The sequence below is a fragment of the Nothobranchius furzeri genome, chromosome 16 (genome assembly GCF_043380555.1).
Source record: "Nothobranchius furzeri strain GRZ-AD chromosome 16, NfurGRZ-RIMD1, whole genome shotgun sequence".
Lineage (NCBI taxonomy): Eukaryota > Metazoa > Chordata > Actinopteri > Cyprinodontiformes > Nothobranchiidae > Nothobranchius > Nothobranchius furzeri.
This window is the reverse complement of record NC_091756.1, coordinates 28,273,578-28,288,643: the sequence shown is the minus strand read 5'-3', so window position 1 is coordinate 28,288,643 and position 15,066 is coordinate 28,273,578. Positions and strand designations below refer to the sequence as shown.

Sequence of the window (15,066 nt, the reverse complement as noted above, 5' to 3'; positions counted from 1 at the left end):
AAATTTGATTCTGATGCGCTTAGCCTCGTAGTAATATTGCCGCAGGAGCCCCTTGCCTCTGATGTCTAAACGCGTGTCAGCCCCGCTAATCCCTTTGGACCCACTGTGGGAGCCCCCCCCCCCACCCACCCACCCCCCCACCCCCCGCAAAAGAGGGTGGTTAGTGACGGATACTGCGCGCAGAGTGCCGGCCGGAAGGGATATAAACACAGATAAGCATGGCCTCTCACTAGTATCTTTCAACCACCTACAACATGGCAAACTGGACGGACGCGTAGACCATGGAGCTTTTGGCCGTGCGAGCGGACAAGCAGATTAGTTGCCTTTTTACGGGGATGGTGAGAGACAGCCAACTGTTCGAGACAGAGTGATGAAAACACTGGCTGAACAGGGTGTGAAGTGGGACAAAAAGCAGGTCACATCAAAGCTACAGGTCCTGAAAAAGAAATTTCATCAGTCTGACGTGTCTTCCTTCTTACGCTGAATGCGCGACCCTGTACGTCACATGCGGGGGGGCCGCCAAGCGACCTCCCTTTATCCCGTCTTGGTTTGAGAGGTGTCTGATGGCAGTTTATCTAGCGTCAGCTTTGCTACTATAAATGCCAAAATCCTCCCCAGGGAGCCGCAGCAAATCCCGTTTTGCAAAGGCTATGGTCCTGTAAAAACAGCTTCAATGTCCCTTTGGGGTGGAATACCCCTGTAAATTTGTACATTTGGATCAGTTTTCATCTTAAAACCCATTAACTTCATTTGACATGTTCAAAACTCTTAGTTGAACATAGAGTTGGCACACGTACTAAGCAGCAATATTTATTTGATCTTATTTAACCCCCATCTGGACACATCTCACTTATGAAACTTTTTATATAAGTTTTTATAAGTTTATCTGGCACAGGAAACTTGAAAAACTGCCCAGACTCCTTTGCGTAAAGACTAGAATCTCTACTAACACCCTATTGTTGCTACTCCCAACAGGTTGTAACAGAAACACTCGGGATAATGTGATTAGAGGTTTATTGTGGACTAAATCCTCTTATGTACAAGTTATCAGAAACCTCGCAGCCAAAATTGTACCATTTGTCGAAGAACCTCTGTGGAGAAGGAGGTTTGCCTCACTAACTTCCTCTTCAAGTCCATAGACTTCTTGTTGGATAGAACTGATAAAAATGGCAAAGTTTTTTTTCCTTGTAGCCTCTCTGCTAGCTTTAGGGAATGTTTCCTTTTTGCAGGCCACATTTCCACCCAGTCTTATTGTGGAAATGGCACAAATTGTCATGGACAATTACTGCTTACCAGAGAAGCTGGTGGGGATGAAGGAGGATATTGAAGCAGCCTCAAGCAACACAGAGGTCCTCAACATCCCAGATGGTGAACAGTTAGCCAGCGTCTTGAGCGATGGAGTCCAAACTACAACCAGTGACTCACGACTGAAGGTCACTTATGAGCCAGACTATGTTCCTGTTGTCCCCCCACAGATTCCTCCTCTGCCACCTGAGCAGCTTGTTGCTGTCCTCCAGACAGCTATCAAGCTAGATCTCCTGGAGGGCAACATTGGCTACCTGAGAATTGACAACATCCTCGGAGAGGAAGCTGCAGACAAGGTTGGCCCTTTGCTCGTAGACCTAATCTGGAATAAAATCTTGCCCACCTCAGCCCTCATCTTTGATCTACGCTACACCAGCAGCGGGGACATCACAGGTATTTCTTATATTGTGTCTTACTTCATTGAAGCAGAGCCTCAGATTCACATCGACACCATTTACGACCGTCCCTCAAACACCACAACCGAGCTGTTTTCCATTTCCAGCCTTCTGGGTCAGAGGTACAGCATAACCAAGCCTCTAATTATCCTCACCAGCAAAAACACTAAGGGTATCGCTGAGGATGTTGCTTACTGCCTCAAGAACCTGAAGAGAGCAACCATTGTAGGTGAGAAGACCGCTGGAGGTTCAGTAAAAGTTAGTACATTCAAAGTGGGTGACACTGACTTCTACATCACCATGCCAACTGCCAAGTCCATCAACCCCATAACAGGCTCTAGCTGGGAGCTCACAGGCGTGACACCAGATGTGAACGTCAATGCAGAGGATGCTCTCGCCACCGCAATCAAGATTATCAACCTCCGTGCTCAAGTTCCAGCCATTATAGAAGAATCAGCCACTCTGATTGCTAACAACTACGCTTTTGAGAACGTCGGTGCCAATGTTGCAGAAAAACTGAAAGAGCTCCTGACAAAGGGGGAGTTCAGGATGGTTGCCTCCAAAGAAGGTTTGGAGACGAAGCTGTCTGAAGACCTTTTGACCCTTTCTGGAGACAAGGGCCTGAAGAGCACCAGCAACATTTCACCTCTCCCACCAGTGGTAAGACCCTTGGTGATAAAGTTACTTTATCATTGCAAAAGGACATTAGGTTTATCGAGAAGTAACACAACAGGAAGATTGAAATAAAGTTATGATAAAAATAACTATAAAACAGATTGCAGAACTTGACATAGTAAACTTTTATGTGTAAATGATCCGTTTAGTAAAAATGTCTATTTGTATTTAAGACACGTTTGCTATGTCTGCTCAGATTGTGTTCTGTCTACAGAATTACACTCCAGAGATGTACATCGACCTGATCAAAGTCTCTTTCCACACTGATGTGTTTGACGACAGCATTGGCTACCTGCGTTTTGACATGTTTGGAGACTTTGAGGAGGTCAAGCCCCTCGCTCAGGTCATAGTCGAGCACATCTGGAGCAAAATTCTCAACACAAAGGCTATGATTGTTGATCTCAGGTGGGTAATCTTAAAAACATTTTCAATCATTATTTCTGATTTTAATCTGTCACTCTGAGTTTTCCATGCAGGCTGAACATGAACATACTCTAACAGATCTACGTCACACTGTCACCGAACGTTCACTCAGCCATCCTGACTCGTGACATGGAAGGCTGTTTGTTGTTTTTGCTTCCAGGAAACAGCAGAAAATTTCTCCACTAGTAGAAGCTAACGTTAGCATTAGCAACTTTTTATTTAATCAGAATTAGAATCAGAATCAAAACAGAACAGAAACAAATACAGGCAGACCACGAGAGTGGCCTTCAAGGCTCTCCCACCTAGTGTTCTCCTCATGCCCAGCATCTTCGAGTTCTGTTTCCTTCTGCCTAGTCAGCTTTTTTATATTCAATATTAAAGTTATTTCTAATTTCTAATCAGATCTTGGCATCCATCACCACCACTTTGGGTCCAGAAGAAGGCACAATCATGACACAAAAAAGCCACTATAGCTTCTCAGACCATGTGATACTAGAGAATTGTGATTATCCTTACCTCTATAGGTTCTGAATAATCAATACCTCAATGAAGATGTCTTTTTTAATTAACATCTAATTGTAGTTGTCCCCTCTAAGTATAGTTAGTGTTTATTGTGGGTTTGTGTGTGTGGGCAGACAGTGGCTCTGGGGTAAGCATTCACCCTGTAATCGGTGAGTTGCTGTTCAAACCCGGGCTTCACCCATCACAGTTGTGACGTCCTCTGGCAACACACAACTTCCTTCTTGCCTTCTGGTGGTGGTCAGAGGGGCTGGTGGCACTGATTGTGTGGAAATCTTGCTTCTGTCTGTGTATGGCAGCTGTGGCTACAGTGTAGCTCATCAGCAGCCTGTGAATGTTGTAGTGTAATTGTGGTGTAAATGGCTTTGGAGTTCCTTGAATTTGAAAAGCACAATCCAAATGTAAGTGTACTGGGTGGTTTTTAACAGTGGTTAGTCTTCTTTGGCCTTGTAGGAACAACATTGGTGGACCAACAACAGCCATCGCTGGATTCTGCTCCTACTTCTTTGATGGAGACAAGCAGGTTCTGCTGGACAAGCTCTATGACAGAGTGTCTGGAACCACCACTGAACTGCTAACCTTACCAGAGCTCACTGGTGAGGCTTGCACGCCACTTTCAGTCCCTCCCGTATTTCATCCATTTCACCAAATTTGTACTTACATACTCAGGCTCACTGGCTGCTGAGCTCTCCAACAGCTCTTTCTCTTAACCTTTCTCCAGGCACAAGGTACGGCTCCAGGAAGAGCCTCATCATTCTGACCGGCAAAGCTACAGCCGGTGCAGCGGAGGAGTTTGTTTACATCATGAAAAGGCTTGGACGAGCCATGATAGTTGGAGAGACCACTGCTGGGGCTTCCCACCCACCAAAGGTCTTTCCTGTTGGTGAAAGCGGCATCTTCCTCGCCATCCCTACAGTCCACTCAGACACTACACTTGGGCCGGGCTGGGAGAAAACTGGTGTTACCCCCCACATTTCCACCTCAGCTGATGCTGCCCTGGAGGTTGCGAAGGGCATCCTCACCAAGCACTTCTCAGGGCAGCAGTGAACTAAGTCCTGAACTAATCAGATTTCATGTTTGCTTTGGCAGTCTGAGGGTCTTGTGAGTTTGACTGAGAACAATCTAGCTGAGTACAAAGTGTAATCTGTTGTTAATTCTTTCAGTATTTAGGCCTTCTTATGTTTATTATGTAAAACAGCAGTTTTTAGTGTGTTTTCCGTTTCAACTTTTGGAAATTAAAGGCCCTGAAGATGAATGAAGATCAATCTCAGAAAGCTGTGTCTTTATACCAAATCTACTTGTAAAAGAGGCTAAATTATAGTAAGCGTTCCCCGCATCATGTTAGATATTCTGCACGTTAACCTGCTTCATCATGGAGCAGGAGATGTACCTGCTTCATCACGTACGTGATGTCCTCATTACTGATGTCAGACGCTGCATGTTCATTATGCAGTGAGCTTCATGTCATGTAGACCGACTTGGGTTGTATCAATTCCAGTGGAGAGACACAATAAAAGAATAAAAACAAAAGTGATTTTAGCATTTTTGTTCATCTCAAGAGGCATCCGACAGATGAAAATCATTTCCTTAATTATTTTTGGGCAAAGCTGTTTCAGATCATCGTAACAAGCAACATTTGGTGTCTCTTAGCCTCTTACACAACCAGCTTTGTGTTCCACTGCTTGAAAACGGAGCAGAGGGCTCTTGTCTCACTGTGGAGATAAATTATTGCAGGAGGTAATCAACAAAGTGTTTTGAAATACAACATTTTGAACGATTACGACATAACTGTAGGAGTAGTTTTGTAATCAAACCGTTTATATATGAGTTTGTAAAATGAGCTGAAAGACTAAAGGGGATCAAACTGATGAAGGCTTTTGGATTCAGCTGTGGATGGAGGTGTTGGGTGCAAACCTTTCTTCACAAGGGGGGTTGATCTGCCTTGTTAGAGTACAAGAAGCATAATGCCAAAGACTTCTAAAAGTTTTAATAAAAGAGGTTCAGTACAAACCAGACATCTCTGTCCAGAAGAGAAAGATATTAGAAACATCTAGAAAATCTCATAAAACCTTTTTGTTCAATGAGTCACGAGTAACAGTGGCAGAAATATAGGAATAGGATTCTTTTACATTAAAATATGGTTATCTTTGCATCACAATTGCTTTTCACAAATGTTTAATGATGATGTAAAATGTCTGTATTTATATAGCACCATCTAGAATCCTACTACCCCCAAGGCAATAATAAAAATAATACTAATAGTAATATGAAACAATAATACTTTTTATTTCAGTAATCCTTTTAGACAACGTCAGTGTCGGGCAACAGCTCGCCATGTTCCTTCACAGCCCATTTCTCATCACAGACGTCAGGAGCTTCTCAGAGGAAGTCACACAGCACTTTAAACGAGGAAAAGCTGGCGTTGTCAGATGCTGCTGGTTGACCTTCAAGCAGATTTGGTCTTGAAAGAACATTTTATCAGGACTTGCCCTTCCCGTTTCTGGCTCCAAATGGTCAATGGCAAAGCTTTGCCAGGTCTGGAGAAAGTAGACGTGCTCCTTTTCACCACGTTTGGTTGCACACACACTTGTGAGGCACTCACCTCAGTCACTGAGCACAGAACCCTAACTTGTGTTCAGTTATTAATTTCTGCATTTCTTAGTCGCCTGCTTGCAAACCCAATGACTCGCTTTTTGTCACCCTGCTGCTGACACAAGACGGCTCCTAAACCCTGACCACTAGCATCTGTTTCCAAAATAAATGGACACGTGAAATCTGCATACCCTAAAACAGGTGCGATCACCAGTCGATTTTTCAGTGTGTCAAATGCATTCAGACTGTTGGTGTCCCACTTAGTTTTTGATTAGTTTTTGCTGCATTAATAACACCATGACACTGATTTACAAGGTCATGTAGTGGGGCTGCAATCTTTGAAAAATGTTTAACATACCGTAAATCCTCTAATACAGGCCCGGGCCTGTATTTGACTCAAGCTCATCAAGCTCCAGGCCTTTATTGGAAGGAGGACCAGAATTAGAGGCAGGCCTCAATTTCTATTTGAGCAAAATGAACTAATGGTTCGCTGGAGTTTTTGACAATTAAAATTGCGCCCACATTTTCAAAGTTAAACACATTTCTTTTAACAACGGTAGTTTCTGCTTCAGCCCTCTCCCCCCTCCCCCTGTGCAGTGGCCGCAAACTCACTGATGCGCCTGCAGCCTCTCAGAGTTCCTGCTGCTCTAAACATTAAAGTAATTATTTCATTTTCTGTTCCTCACTTCTGATTACCTTCAGTGGTGTCTGTTTGTTGCAACCACCAGGTACAAAAACAAACTTGTTTCTATTTGACTATTTTTCTGTCCTGCCTGTTTATCTTCCTGCATCTCCTCACAATCCTAAAGAAAAACTGCTACTGTGATGTTCCTGAGCCGAGGTGAGTGACATCACCCCCATCTCACTCTATCTGACTGATTTTCCACAGGTGACCGCGGAGGGGGCCGCAGCTGCAGAACATCTCCAATCAGGGACGCGGGTATAAAAGGAGGATGGTGACACCTCATTACGCCGGATGATTCCTCCTGTATAGGTAGTCCCAGCCACTCACTCTTGTTTTGTGAACTCATCACTCGAATATAGGATATTTTGGATTATTGAACTTGGACCGCTCTGATTACTCTTTGGATTACCCTGAAATCTGGATGTTGTTTGTTCTCTCCAGCATCTCATTCAACCTGCCTCAACTTGCTGTTTTACTACTGGACATTCACACCACGTCCCATCCTCCTCCGCTGTGCCTGGTTGGATCCCTTCCGCTGTCTAACCTGTTTCCTGATCACCCCTGGACTGACTTGAGCTCACCTCGGCTTCCTCACCTCGTTCTCCCCGAACGTTTATGGACTCGAGCTACTGCTCACCCTCTCCACAGGACTTCCCTGTGCACCTTTTGTTCCAGTTAATAAATAAAGACTTTAATTTCATCCTACCTGCTCGTCGAGTCAGATTACTGCATGTCTTGGGTTAAACACACACCACGAGACATGACAGCTACCTGGGTTCATATATATTCACCTCATGAGTTACCTTTGAACTGCAGTTCTAAAAGATCTACCGACCGCAAAAACAGCAGAGTGCTCGCCGGTCACATCAGTTAAGTGCGTCACCGAGGACAAAACAGGTGATGCGCCCCGATCCACAGCAGCGAAACGCATCAGGCACAAATAAAAGACAGAAAACATAAAAGGAAATGAGCTGACATGAATGACCACGTGTTAAATTAGTTTTTGAGGTGGCGTCACCTGATTTGATAATGTTACTGTGGCCGTGCTCAGGACGCAGACGTCTGGAGCGTGTCAACAATCAGAGCTTTGCATGCGCAAGCTGGTTAAGATTAGGATGGGGGTGAGGGGAAGGTTAAATTGCAAGAGGGTAAAGGTCACAATTCGGTCAAATGTCCGTTTTATGGCGGGTGTCAGTACCGACGCTCTGGCACAGCGCGTTGCCTCCCGACGCGCAGGAGCTTGTCACCTGCTGACAGCAGGCTGCTGTCTTTTCCGTGGACTGCATCTTGCCGGTAATTATCACGTGACAGCGACTAGTCGATGACAGGCATAAAAAGTCACTATAGAGCGGTGAAGTCGACTAGTGACTAGTTCATACAACCCCTACTGCTCCCCAGAGTGTTCTGCAGCATAATCAACATGTTCTCTTTGAACTTGATATCAAATTTTCGCCTCCTCTTCGTCTTCGCACGGTTAAAGTTACCCTTGCGGTCTATCACTGGCAAATCAAAAGTGAGATGGATGACACAACCGCCCTTCCTGTGGTACTTGCTTGTTACCACATTCCACCCGGCCACAATAAAAAAAACGGCCATTATTCACCTCCGCCGACTCCGACACCAGCCAAAATATGATATCCGGCAGTTAATTAAATACAGCCTAATATTAGAGGATTTACGGTACTTTCTGTGGTTGCTATAAAGGCCTAGAAATGACAGAAGTTCTTTATAGGTGGCAGGCACAGGCCAGTCCTTGATCGCCTCTATTTTGGTTGGGTCAGTTGCGATACCACCTGCAGAGATCTGATGTCTGAGGAATTTAACTTCCTTCTGCAAAAAATGACATTTCTCCCACTTCACCTTTAATCCTGTGCACTTCATACAGTTAAAGACTATTTCCAGCCTTTTCAAATGGGACTCAAATGTTGGTGAGTACACCAAAATGTCGTCGAGGTAGACTAACATGATATCAAATATCAAATCGCTCATGGTGGCCTGCATCAACCTTTGAAATGTCGCAGGGTCGTTACATACTCCCATGGGCATGCGAACATACTCAAACGACCCAAAAGGCGTTGTGAAAGCAGTCTTATGTCTATCCTTTTCATCCATGGCTACTTGGTGATACCCGCTTGCCAGATCAATGGTAGAGAAGTATTTGGCACTTTTTAAAGCATCAAAACTCTCATCAATGCGAGGCAATGGGAATGCATCTTTCCTTGTTTTTAGATTTAGTTTTCGATAGTCTACACATAACCGTATGCTGCCGTGCCTCTTACGGACTACCACAACTGGGGAGGCGTAAGCACTTGCACTTTCCTATATGACTCCCTTTTTCAAAAGTTTGGAAATATGTTCTTGTACTTCTTGGTACTGGTTAGGAGGTACATGCCGGTATGGTTGGATAACGGGTACGTCATCCACCAACATGATCTCATGCTTCACCTTGTCTGTGTATCCCAGATTTTCGTCATCATCGGCAAATACATCAATGTAACGAGAAATCAAAGTGCAGAGAGCAACTCGCTCTTCCTGAGTACCTCCTATGTCAAGTTGGTCCAAAATGGCATGCACCTCACCATTGTTCTGTTCTGTTTCGGAATCAACTGAAACCTGTTCAACATCTGCAGAAATGCGTTGAAAATTTACCTGGCATGTTTTCTCACTTTCGACAGTCAGTATTTGAAATTATGCCTAGTCTTGTTCTGGGGCACAACCACAGATCCTCTGAAGCAAGATTAACCACCTGAAGAGGAATCACGTGGCTGGTGTTTGTGACAAGAGTTGGGGTAAGTACTAAACCCGGTGGCAGAGAAGTGTTCACTGGTGTTATGATTAATGGAGAGGCAGTACCTGAGGTTTTGGTGTGACCTTTACCCAGTACAGTGGATACTGAAGATGCAGGAATGCGTACTTTATCCCTGCCTGCGACCCTAACTGTGGCCTTCCTCTCGACGCAGCAAACCTGCATCTGTTGGAAAGCTGTCCTCCAGTCTAAGGACCCTCCCAACGTGTTGTCAAACTCTGTGGTCACCAGCTGGCTGCATCTGCGGATAACATTCATACCAATTATGCATGCTTCAGACACAACAGGATTAGCTGGTTTCAAAACCAAGAAACCACAATTTGGGATTTTCAAGCCCATAGTTTCAACTTCCAGTTCAACATAACCCTGAAAGGGAATGCCAAGTCCATTTGCAGCAGCTATTTTTAGCCAACTAGAGGTAGATAGCATGTTCCTGTCACCACCTAAGTTTTTTCTGAAAAACTCATTTGTTATGGTACTAACTTGACTCCCAGTGTCAAGTAAACAATGAGCTTTTACGCCGCCCAGTTTTAGATCGACTACAGGACATTTTCCTATAGCTCGCTCAATTATTTGCTCACGTGTGATCTCAGGTTCAGACGAGTCTATGACGTCACCCTGCATTGCCCGACTCACTGCAGCCAGGGTCTCTTGTTTCCCAACTGACTGGGAGCAGAAGGCTCTGTAGAGATTTGTTGCCTTCTCTGTGGACATTGCTTTGCAACATGACCATCATTTTGGCACTTGAAGCATATAGGCTTACCGTCAGGAGTAAATCGGGGGACTGTTTTAGTAGTCTTGTTCTGAGTCTTAAGCTCCTTCACAGCTTTAGTAAGTTCAGTGATCACTTTACCTTGCTCAGCAAGCACTTTAAGGACATCATCAAATGAAACTGAGTTCTCACTTGCTTTAGTGGGATTAGTAATTTCTCCCTGTTCGCTAAGCGTTTTCATTGCATCCTCAAAAGAAAAAAAACAGATGTCTTTTGAGGATGCAATGAAAGTGAGAACTCAGTTTCATTTGATGATGTCCTTAAAGTGCTTGCTGAGCAAGATAAAGTGATCACTGAACTTACTAAAGCTGTGAAGGAGCTTAAGACTCAGAACAAGACTACTAGTAGTCCGACACAAACTAAGAGCAAAACAGTTCCTCGATTTACTCCTGACGGTAAGCCTATATGCTTCAAGTGCCAAAATGATGGTCATGTCGCAAAGCAATGTCCACAGAGAATGCAACAAATCTCTACAGAGCCTTCTGCTCCCAGTCAGTTGGGAAACAAGAGACCCTGGCTGCAGTGAGTCAGGCAAGAACAAGACACCAAGATAACTGAACTCCTTCCCTTGAGGTGGAGACTCATAGCCAACCAGAAGGTACCATTACAGTCTTTGCAAGAAAACGAAGCAATTTGCTTTTGTTTTTGTTTATCAAATTTGCTGCATTTAAGCCACACTGTAATTGGCCTTGGACGTTGTCGAGTGTGAGGTAAGTCATCCAGTGTGAAAGGGACCTTATGTGCAGAGTTCTACTTGATGCTCCTCCGGCTGAACAACACTGTCACTTGGATAAGAAACATCCATCCATCCATGATCATCATCATCATCATGACAACAGACACTAGTCAAACTCACCTATCAATCTCCTTTTCCATTGTCACTCATCAACATAAATATCTAAACTCCTCCACCTAGAGCAAAACCTAATTTAGCGGTCCAGCCTTTTCCAGTTGAACACCATGGCCTGAAACTTGGAGATACTTTGTGTCACCCTCAGCAGCAAACCAGGTCTTGGATCAGTGAGAACAGGACATTGTCCACAAAAAGCACTGAGACACTCTGCAGCCCACTGAACCAGAGACTCAACCCACTGCGCTAATATTCTCTAAATGACCTAACTCACTTGTGTTAAGTATACTTAATGGTGCTGGCAATGCTGATTCACATGAAAAGGATGTGATGTTATCAAGCTCATCTTTGACTAATTCCTCATGAAATGCATCGGGAGGTGGAGGAGGTGCAAAATGGGCTCTTTTCCCTCCTGTCTCTCTCCTCCTCAGGATGAAACATGAAACCTGCTCCACTTCAGTCAAATGTGTCCCACTGGACTCCCAGTTCTACCAGCGCTCTGCAGATGCTCCAAACTTTTAAAGAACAAACCCAGCTCTAAGGAGGCTTCTCTCTCCAAACACACATACCCATTCAGTCTATCGGATTTTCTTTTTTTACTAATTACTTTTTCCTGCTGAGAGCAAACTGAGACAACCAAGACATCATTTAGAAATTCTCTCCCGCTTTCATCGGCTAGATCATGGCTTTAAACTGAGATTTATGTCAAAGACACTCTTCTGTTTCTTCTAAGTATCATTGGGATGTAAAAAAAAAAAGGACAGAAAGAGAAGGTTTTGTTATCCACAAAGGAAATATCCTTTCCTCCAGAAGAGAAAATACAGCCAGATTTGTTCTGGACACCATGCGTCTGCTTCTGGTTCTGGTTGGATTACTTTTATTTGCTTCTTCAGCCTTGCGAGCGGAGCCGGAGCCGAGGGATGAAGAAGAGGAGGAGGAGAGCTCCTGTCACGGAGCGTTTGACCTGTATTTTGTGCTTGATAAGTAAGTGAAACCAGCTTGGTGCCATTTGAGAACAAAGACATCCTAAGTAGAAGAAAAGCGATCAAATCATTCACTTATAAACTTCAAATTTCTATTTAAGTTGTTTTTCACGTGAGCTATCGTCACTTCTGTTTATTTTTAATTAAAGTAAAGGCAAACGGAAGGCAAACCAAATAAAAACTCTTGATTGAAGAAAAGGGATTTGAGCTAGCCTTAGCTGCAACTTGTTACCCACCAAATCCCGGTAAAATAGAAAATAATAATATTTAATCTGCTCAGTTCTGTGACAAAAGTTTATTTTTAATAGTTTAATCATTTGCATGCAAGCTTGAGCTTCACTTTTTTTTCCATGAGAAGAGAAAACTCCTTCATTACTAAAATAAATGTTAGCTAACTGCGTCGCTGGATTTGCACACGCGTGCCTTACATGACGCCGGCTGACCTGAGGTCAGTTTGCTGATGCAGCAAAACACTGTAGGGATTACGTAAAGGCCTGTACTGACATCTGGCTCTGTCCGGGTTGATGTTATCAGCTATTTGGTCGCTCATTTGGCAGAAAAAGACAATCCTTTGAAGCCTAAAAGGTTTTTATTTTATTTTAAAGAATCTTGTTTGCAGAGTGACTACTCTTTGCCCATTTTCTCTACTCTGTACGCCCACACATAGGAAAAAATGTTGTGGTTATGTGACAGTACTGGACTTCTGCAACTGGAAGAAAAACACGCTACTTGCCATTTTCCATGACTTGTTTTTTCCATCATTTACCTTGTGCCTGATGTTTTACATTGATTTTAGAGTCCAGAGGTGCTTTCCTAACTCCTGTAAACCAACTTATCATTATGATCACTAAAATCCAAATATGTCCAATGACAATGCTTAAAAGGTCTGGGCCCTCCATTATCTAAAGAAGGATGGCTTACAGCCTGCAACTGCATTTCAAGAGTGGTGTTCATTACCAAAGCAAACAGAGGCCCAGATCTTATTCCTAATGCTGATAAAGGGAAATACATTTAGTCTCTAGACCAAGAAAAACACAGATCCAGCAGTATGGTATTAGCTCAGGATGTAGAGCTGTTTGTCCAGTATTCGAAATGTTGCAGGTTTCATCCCAGCTTCGACCTAAGATTTCTGCTGTTGTGTCCTTGAGCAAGACACTTAATCCACCTTGCCTGCCGGTGATGGTCGGAGGGGCTGGTGGCGCCTGCGTTTGGCAGGCCTTGCCTGTCAATGCGCCCCAGGGCAGCTGTGGCTCATCCCCATCAGCGTGTGAATGGGTGAATGACTGATCGTGTTGTGAAGCGCCTTGGGGGGTTGTAGAACCTTAGAACCAATACAAATCCAGGCCGTTTTCCTTTAAATCCAAGAAATTTGGGAATTTTTCTTGGTTTAAAGGGACAATGTGTAATTTTTATCATTTATCTCTGGAAATATCCATCACAATATTGTTGAAAATTAATGAAATGATGCCCAGTTGTTGAAAAATATTGGCAGCTTTGTAACATGTAACCATAAAAATCAGGTCTAAAATACATGGGAGTGGATCTAAGTCTCTGGGCGACGCTATATTAGATGCCATGTTTCCTTCTACGGGAGCCCATGAGGACAAAATGCATTTACTGATTTGTAACAAGCGACTACAAAACTTTCACCATTCATAAACGTTGTTGTTTTACACATTTACCTCTTTACTCATTGCCAGTGATGAAAGCGAGTCTATTTGCTGAAGTTTGCACTCCCCAGGGCTTTTTGACCCTGCTGGGCATCCGTTGCTTAAGTCTTACTACAACACAAAAATACAGCTTGCTTGCAACAACTCAGGTATCTACTGCCCCCTATCGTCAGGAACAATACACACTGTCACTTTAAAGCAAACATTAAATGCCATTTATCTGTCACACATCTATACAAACATTTACAGATATCTTTCAAACCCTAAATACTTTGTAGGGTTTATTACAGTATTCCCTATATATTGTATTGTTAAGCAGGTAAAATGAAAAAATGGAATCTCAATTGAATGAGTTTTACTTTTTTCTTTTTAATTACAAATCAAGTCATTCCACTCAGCTATTGTGGTAGCCAGGAAATCTAGGAAAACTGTTGATGTATCGAAACATGTAGCTCTGCGTGTCAGTCTAGCCACTCTCCATTGTAGCCTCAGCAGGTCTATCATTGGCCAGATCAATTTCTGGTCTGACCAATCATAGCACTCTATATTTGTAGACAGATGTTGGGCAGACATAGCGCGCCGCCGGAGCTGCGATGCTGGTGAGGAACAACAAGACTAAAAGTGTTCTGAAATCAGCAAATGAGATTATTCTTGTCTCTTTCGGTCTTGACAGATCATCCAGGCAGATACATTTGCAACCCGGTACTACCCTAACAAGTCCGTATGACTCTGAACCTTTAATATAGGAAAACAATGTCAGATGCTGTATAATCACATGACTAACAGTCCTCTCATACCTACAGGGTTCACACACTGATCAGTTTCTTCATTCATCTCAACACACACAATACCTACGTCTTTAAATTATTAAGTTTAGTAGTGAGCAGAACAAAACTAATTCTGGTCTTATTGATCTGTTAGTGCGGGCCACTTAATTATTTTATCACCCACCAACAAAAGGAGCTTTAGAATATTTGCCAATATTTGCAAATATCTGTTTTTATTATTATTCATTACAGCTGCTTAACCAGTAAAGTCAGCTCCATTCAAGATACAGCTAATCAACGTACTTAGCGTAATTTAGTGAGCACAAAAATAACCATAATTATTCACAAATATGGAAATGTGGTGTTATAGTAGCTGAGAGTCAACCATAACAGATACAGCTGATCATTCTTTATTTCTATTTTTAGTTAGTTAGTTAGTTAGTTAGTTAGTTAGTTAGTTAGTTAGTTAGTTAGTTAGTTAGTTAGTTAGTTAGTTGTTTGTTTGTTTGTTTGTTTGCTTGCTGTTTGTTTGTTTGTTTGTTTGTTTGTTTGTTTGTTTGTTTGACCTTTATTTAACCAGATGAGTCAATTGAGAACTCATTCTCGTTTACAGTGACGATCTGG

At 43.1% G+C, this 15,066-nt stretch overlaps 2 protein-coding genes across 2 annotated transcripts in view; both read left to right on the top strand.

Moving 5' to 3' along the window:
• The first annotated feature begins 1,064 nt into the window (after positions 1 to 1,064).
• Positions 1,065 to 4,582, top strand: rbp3 (retinol binding protein 3). The gene is made up of 4 exons (XM_015963628.3): positions 1,065 to 2,360; positions 2,590 to 2,780; positions 3,771 to 3,913; positions 4,039 to 4,582. The coding sequence occupies exons 1-4, from the start codon at positions 1,167 to 1,169 to the stop codon at positions 4,362 to 4,364; spliced, it is 1,854 nt and encodes a 617-aa protein (XP_015819114.1). The 5' UTR covers positions 1,065 to 1,166; the 3' UTR covers positions 4,365 to 4,582.
• A 7,132-nt stretch (positions 4,583 to 11,714) lies between these two features.
• The window catches only part of antxr1c (ANTXR cell adhesion molecule 1c), a 48,817-nt gene continuing 45,465 nt past the window's right edge, over positions 11,715 to 15,066 (top strand). Inside the window, exon 1 of the mRNA XM_015963629.3 lies at positions 11,715 to 12,006. Within this exon, the coding sequence (XP_015819115.1) occupies positions 11,867 to 12,006 (140 nt within the window). The 5' untranslated portion in view covers positions 11,715 to 11,866. The remainder of the gene's footprint in view (positions 12,007 to 15,066) is intronic.

What these genes read in the sequence shown, in the direction of transcription:
- rbp3 (XM_015963628.3), top strand. Translation starts at nt 1,167, where the DNA reads ATGGCAAAGTTTTTTTTCCTTGTAGCCTCTCTGCTAGCTTTAGGGAAT. An exon ending in TTTCACCTCTCCCACCAGTG is followed by an intron (nt 2,361 to 2,589) that starts GTAAGACCCTTG and finishes TTCTGTCTACAG; the next exon opens with AATTACACTCCAGAGATGTA. An exon ending in GCTATGATTGTTGATCTCAG is followed by an intron (nt 2,781 to 3,770) that starts GTGGGTAATCTT and finishes TTGGCCTTGTAG; the next exon opens with GAACAACATTGGTGGACCAA.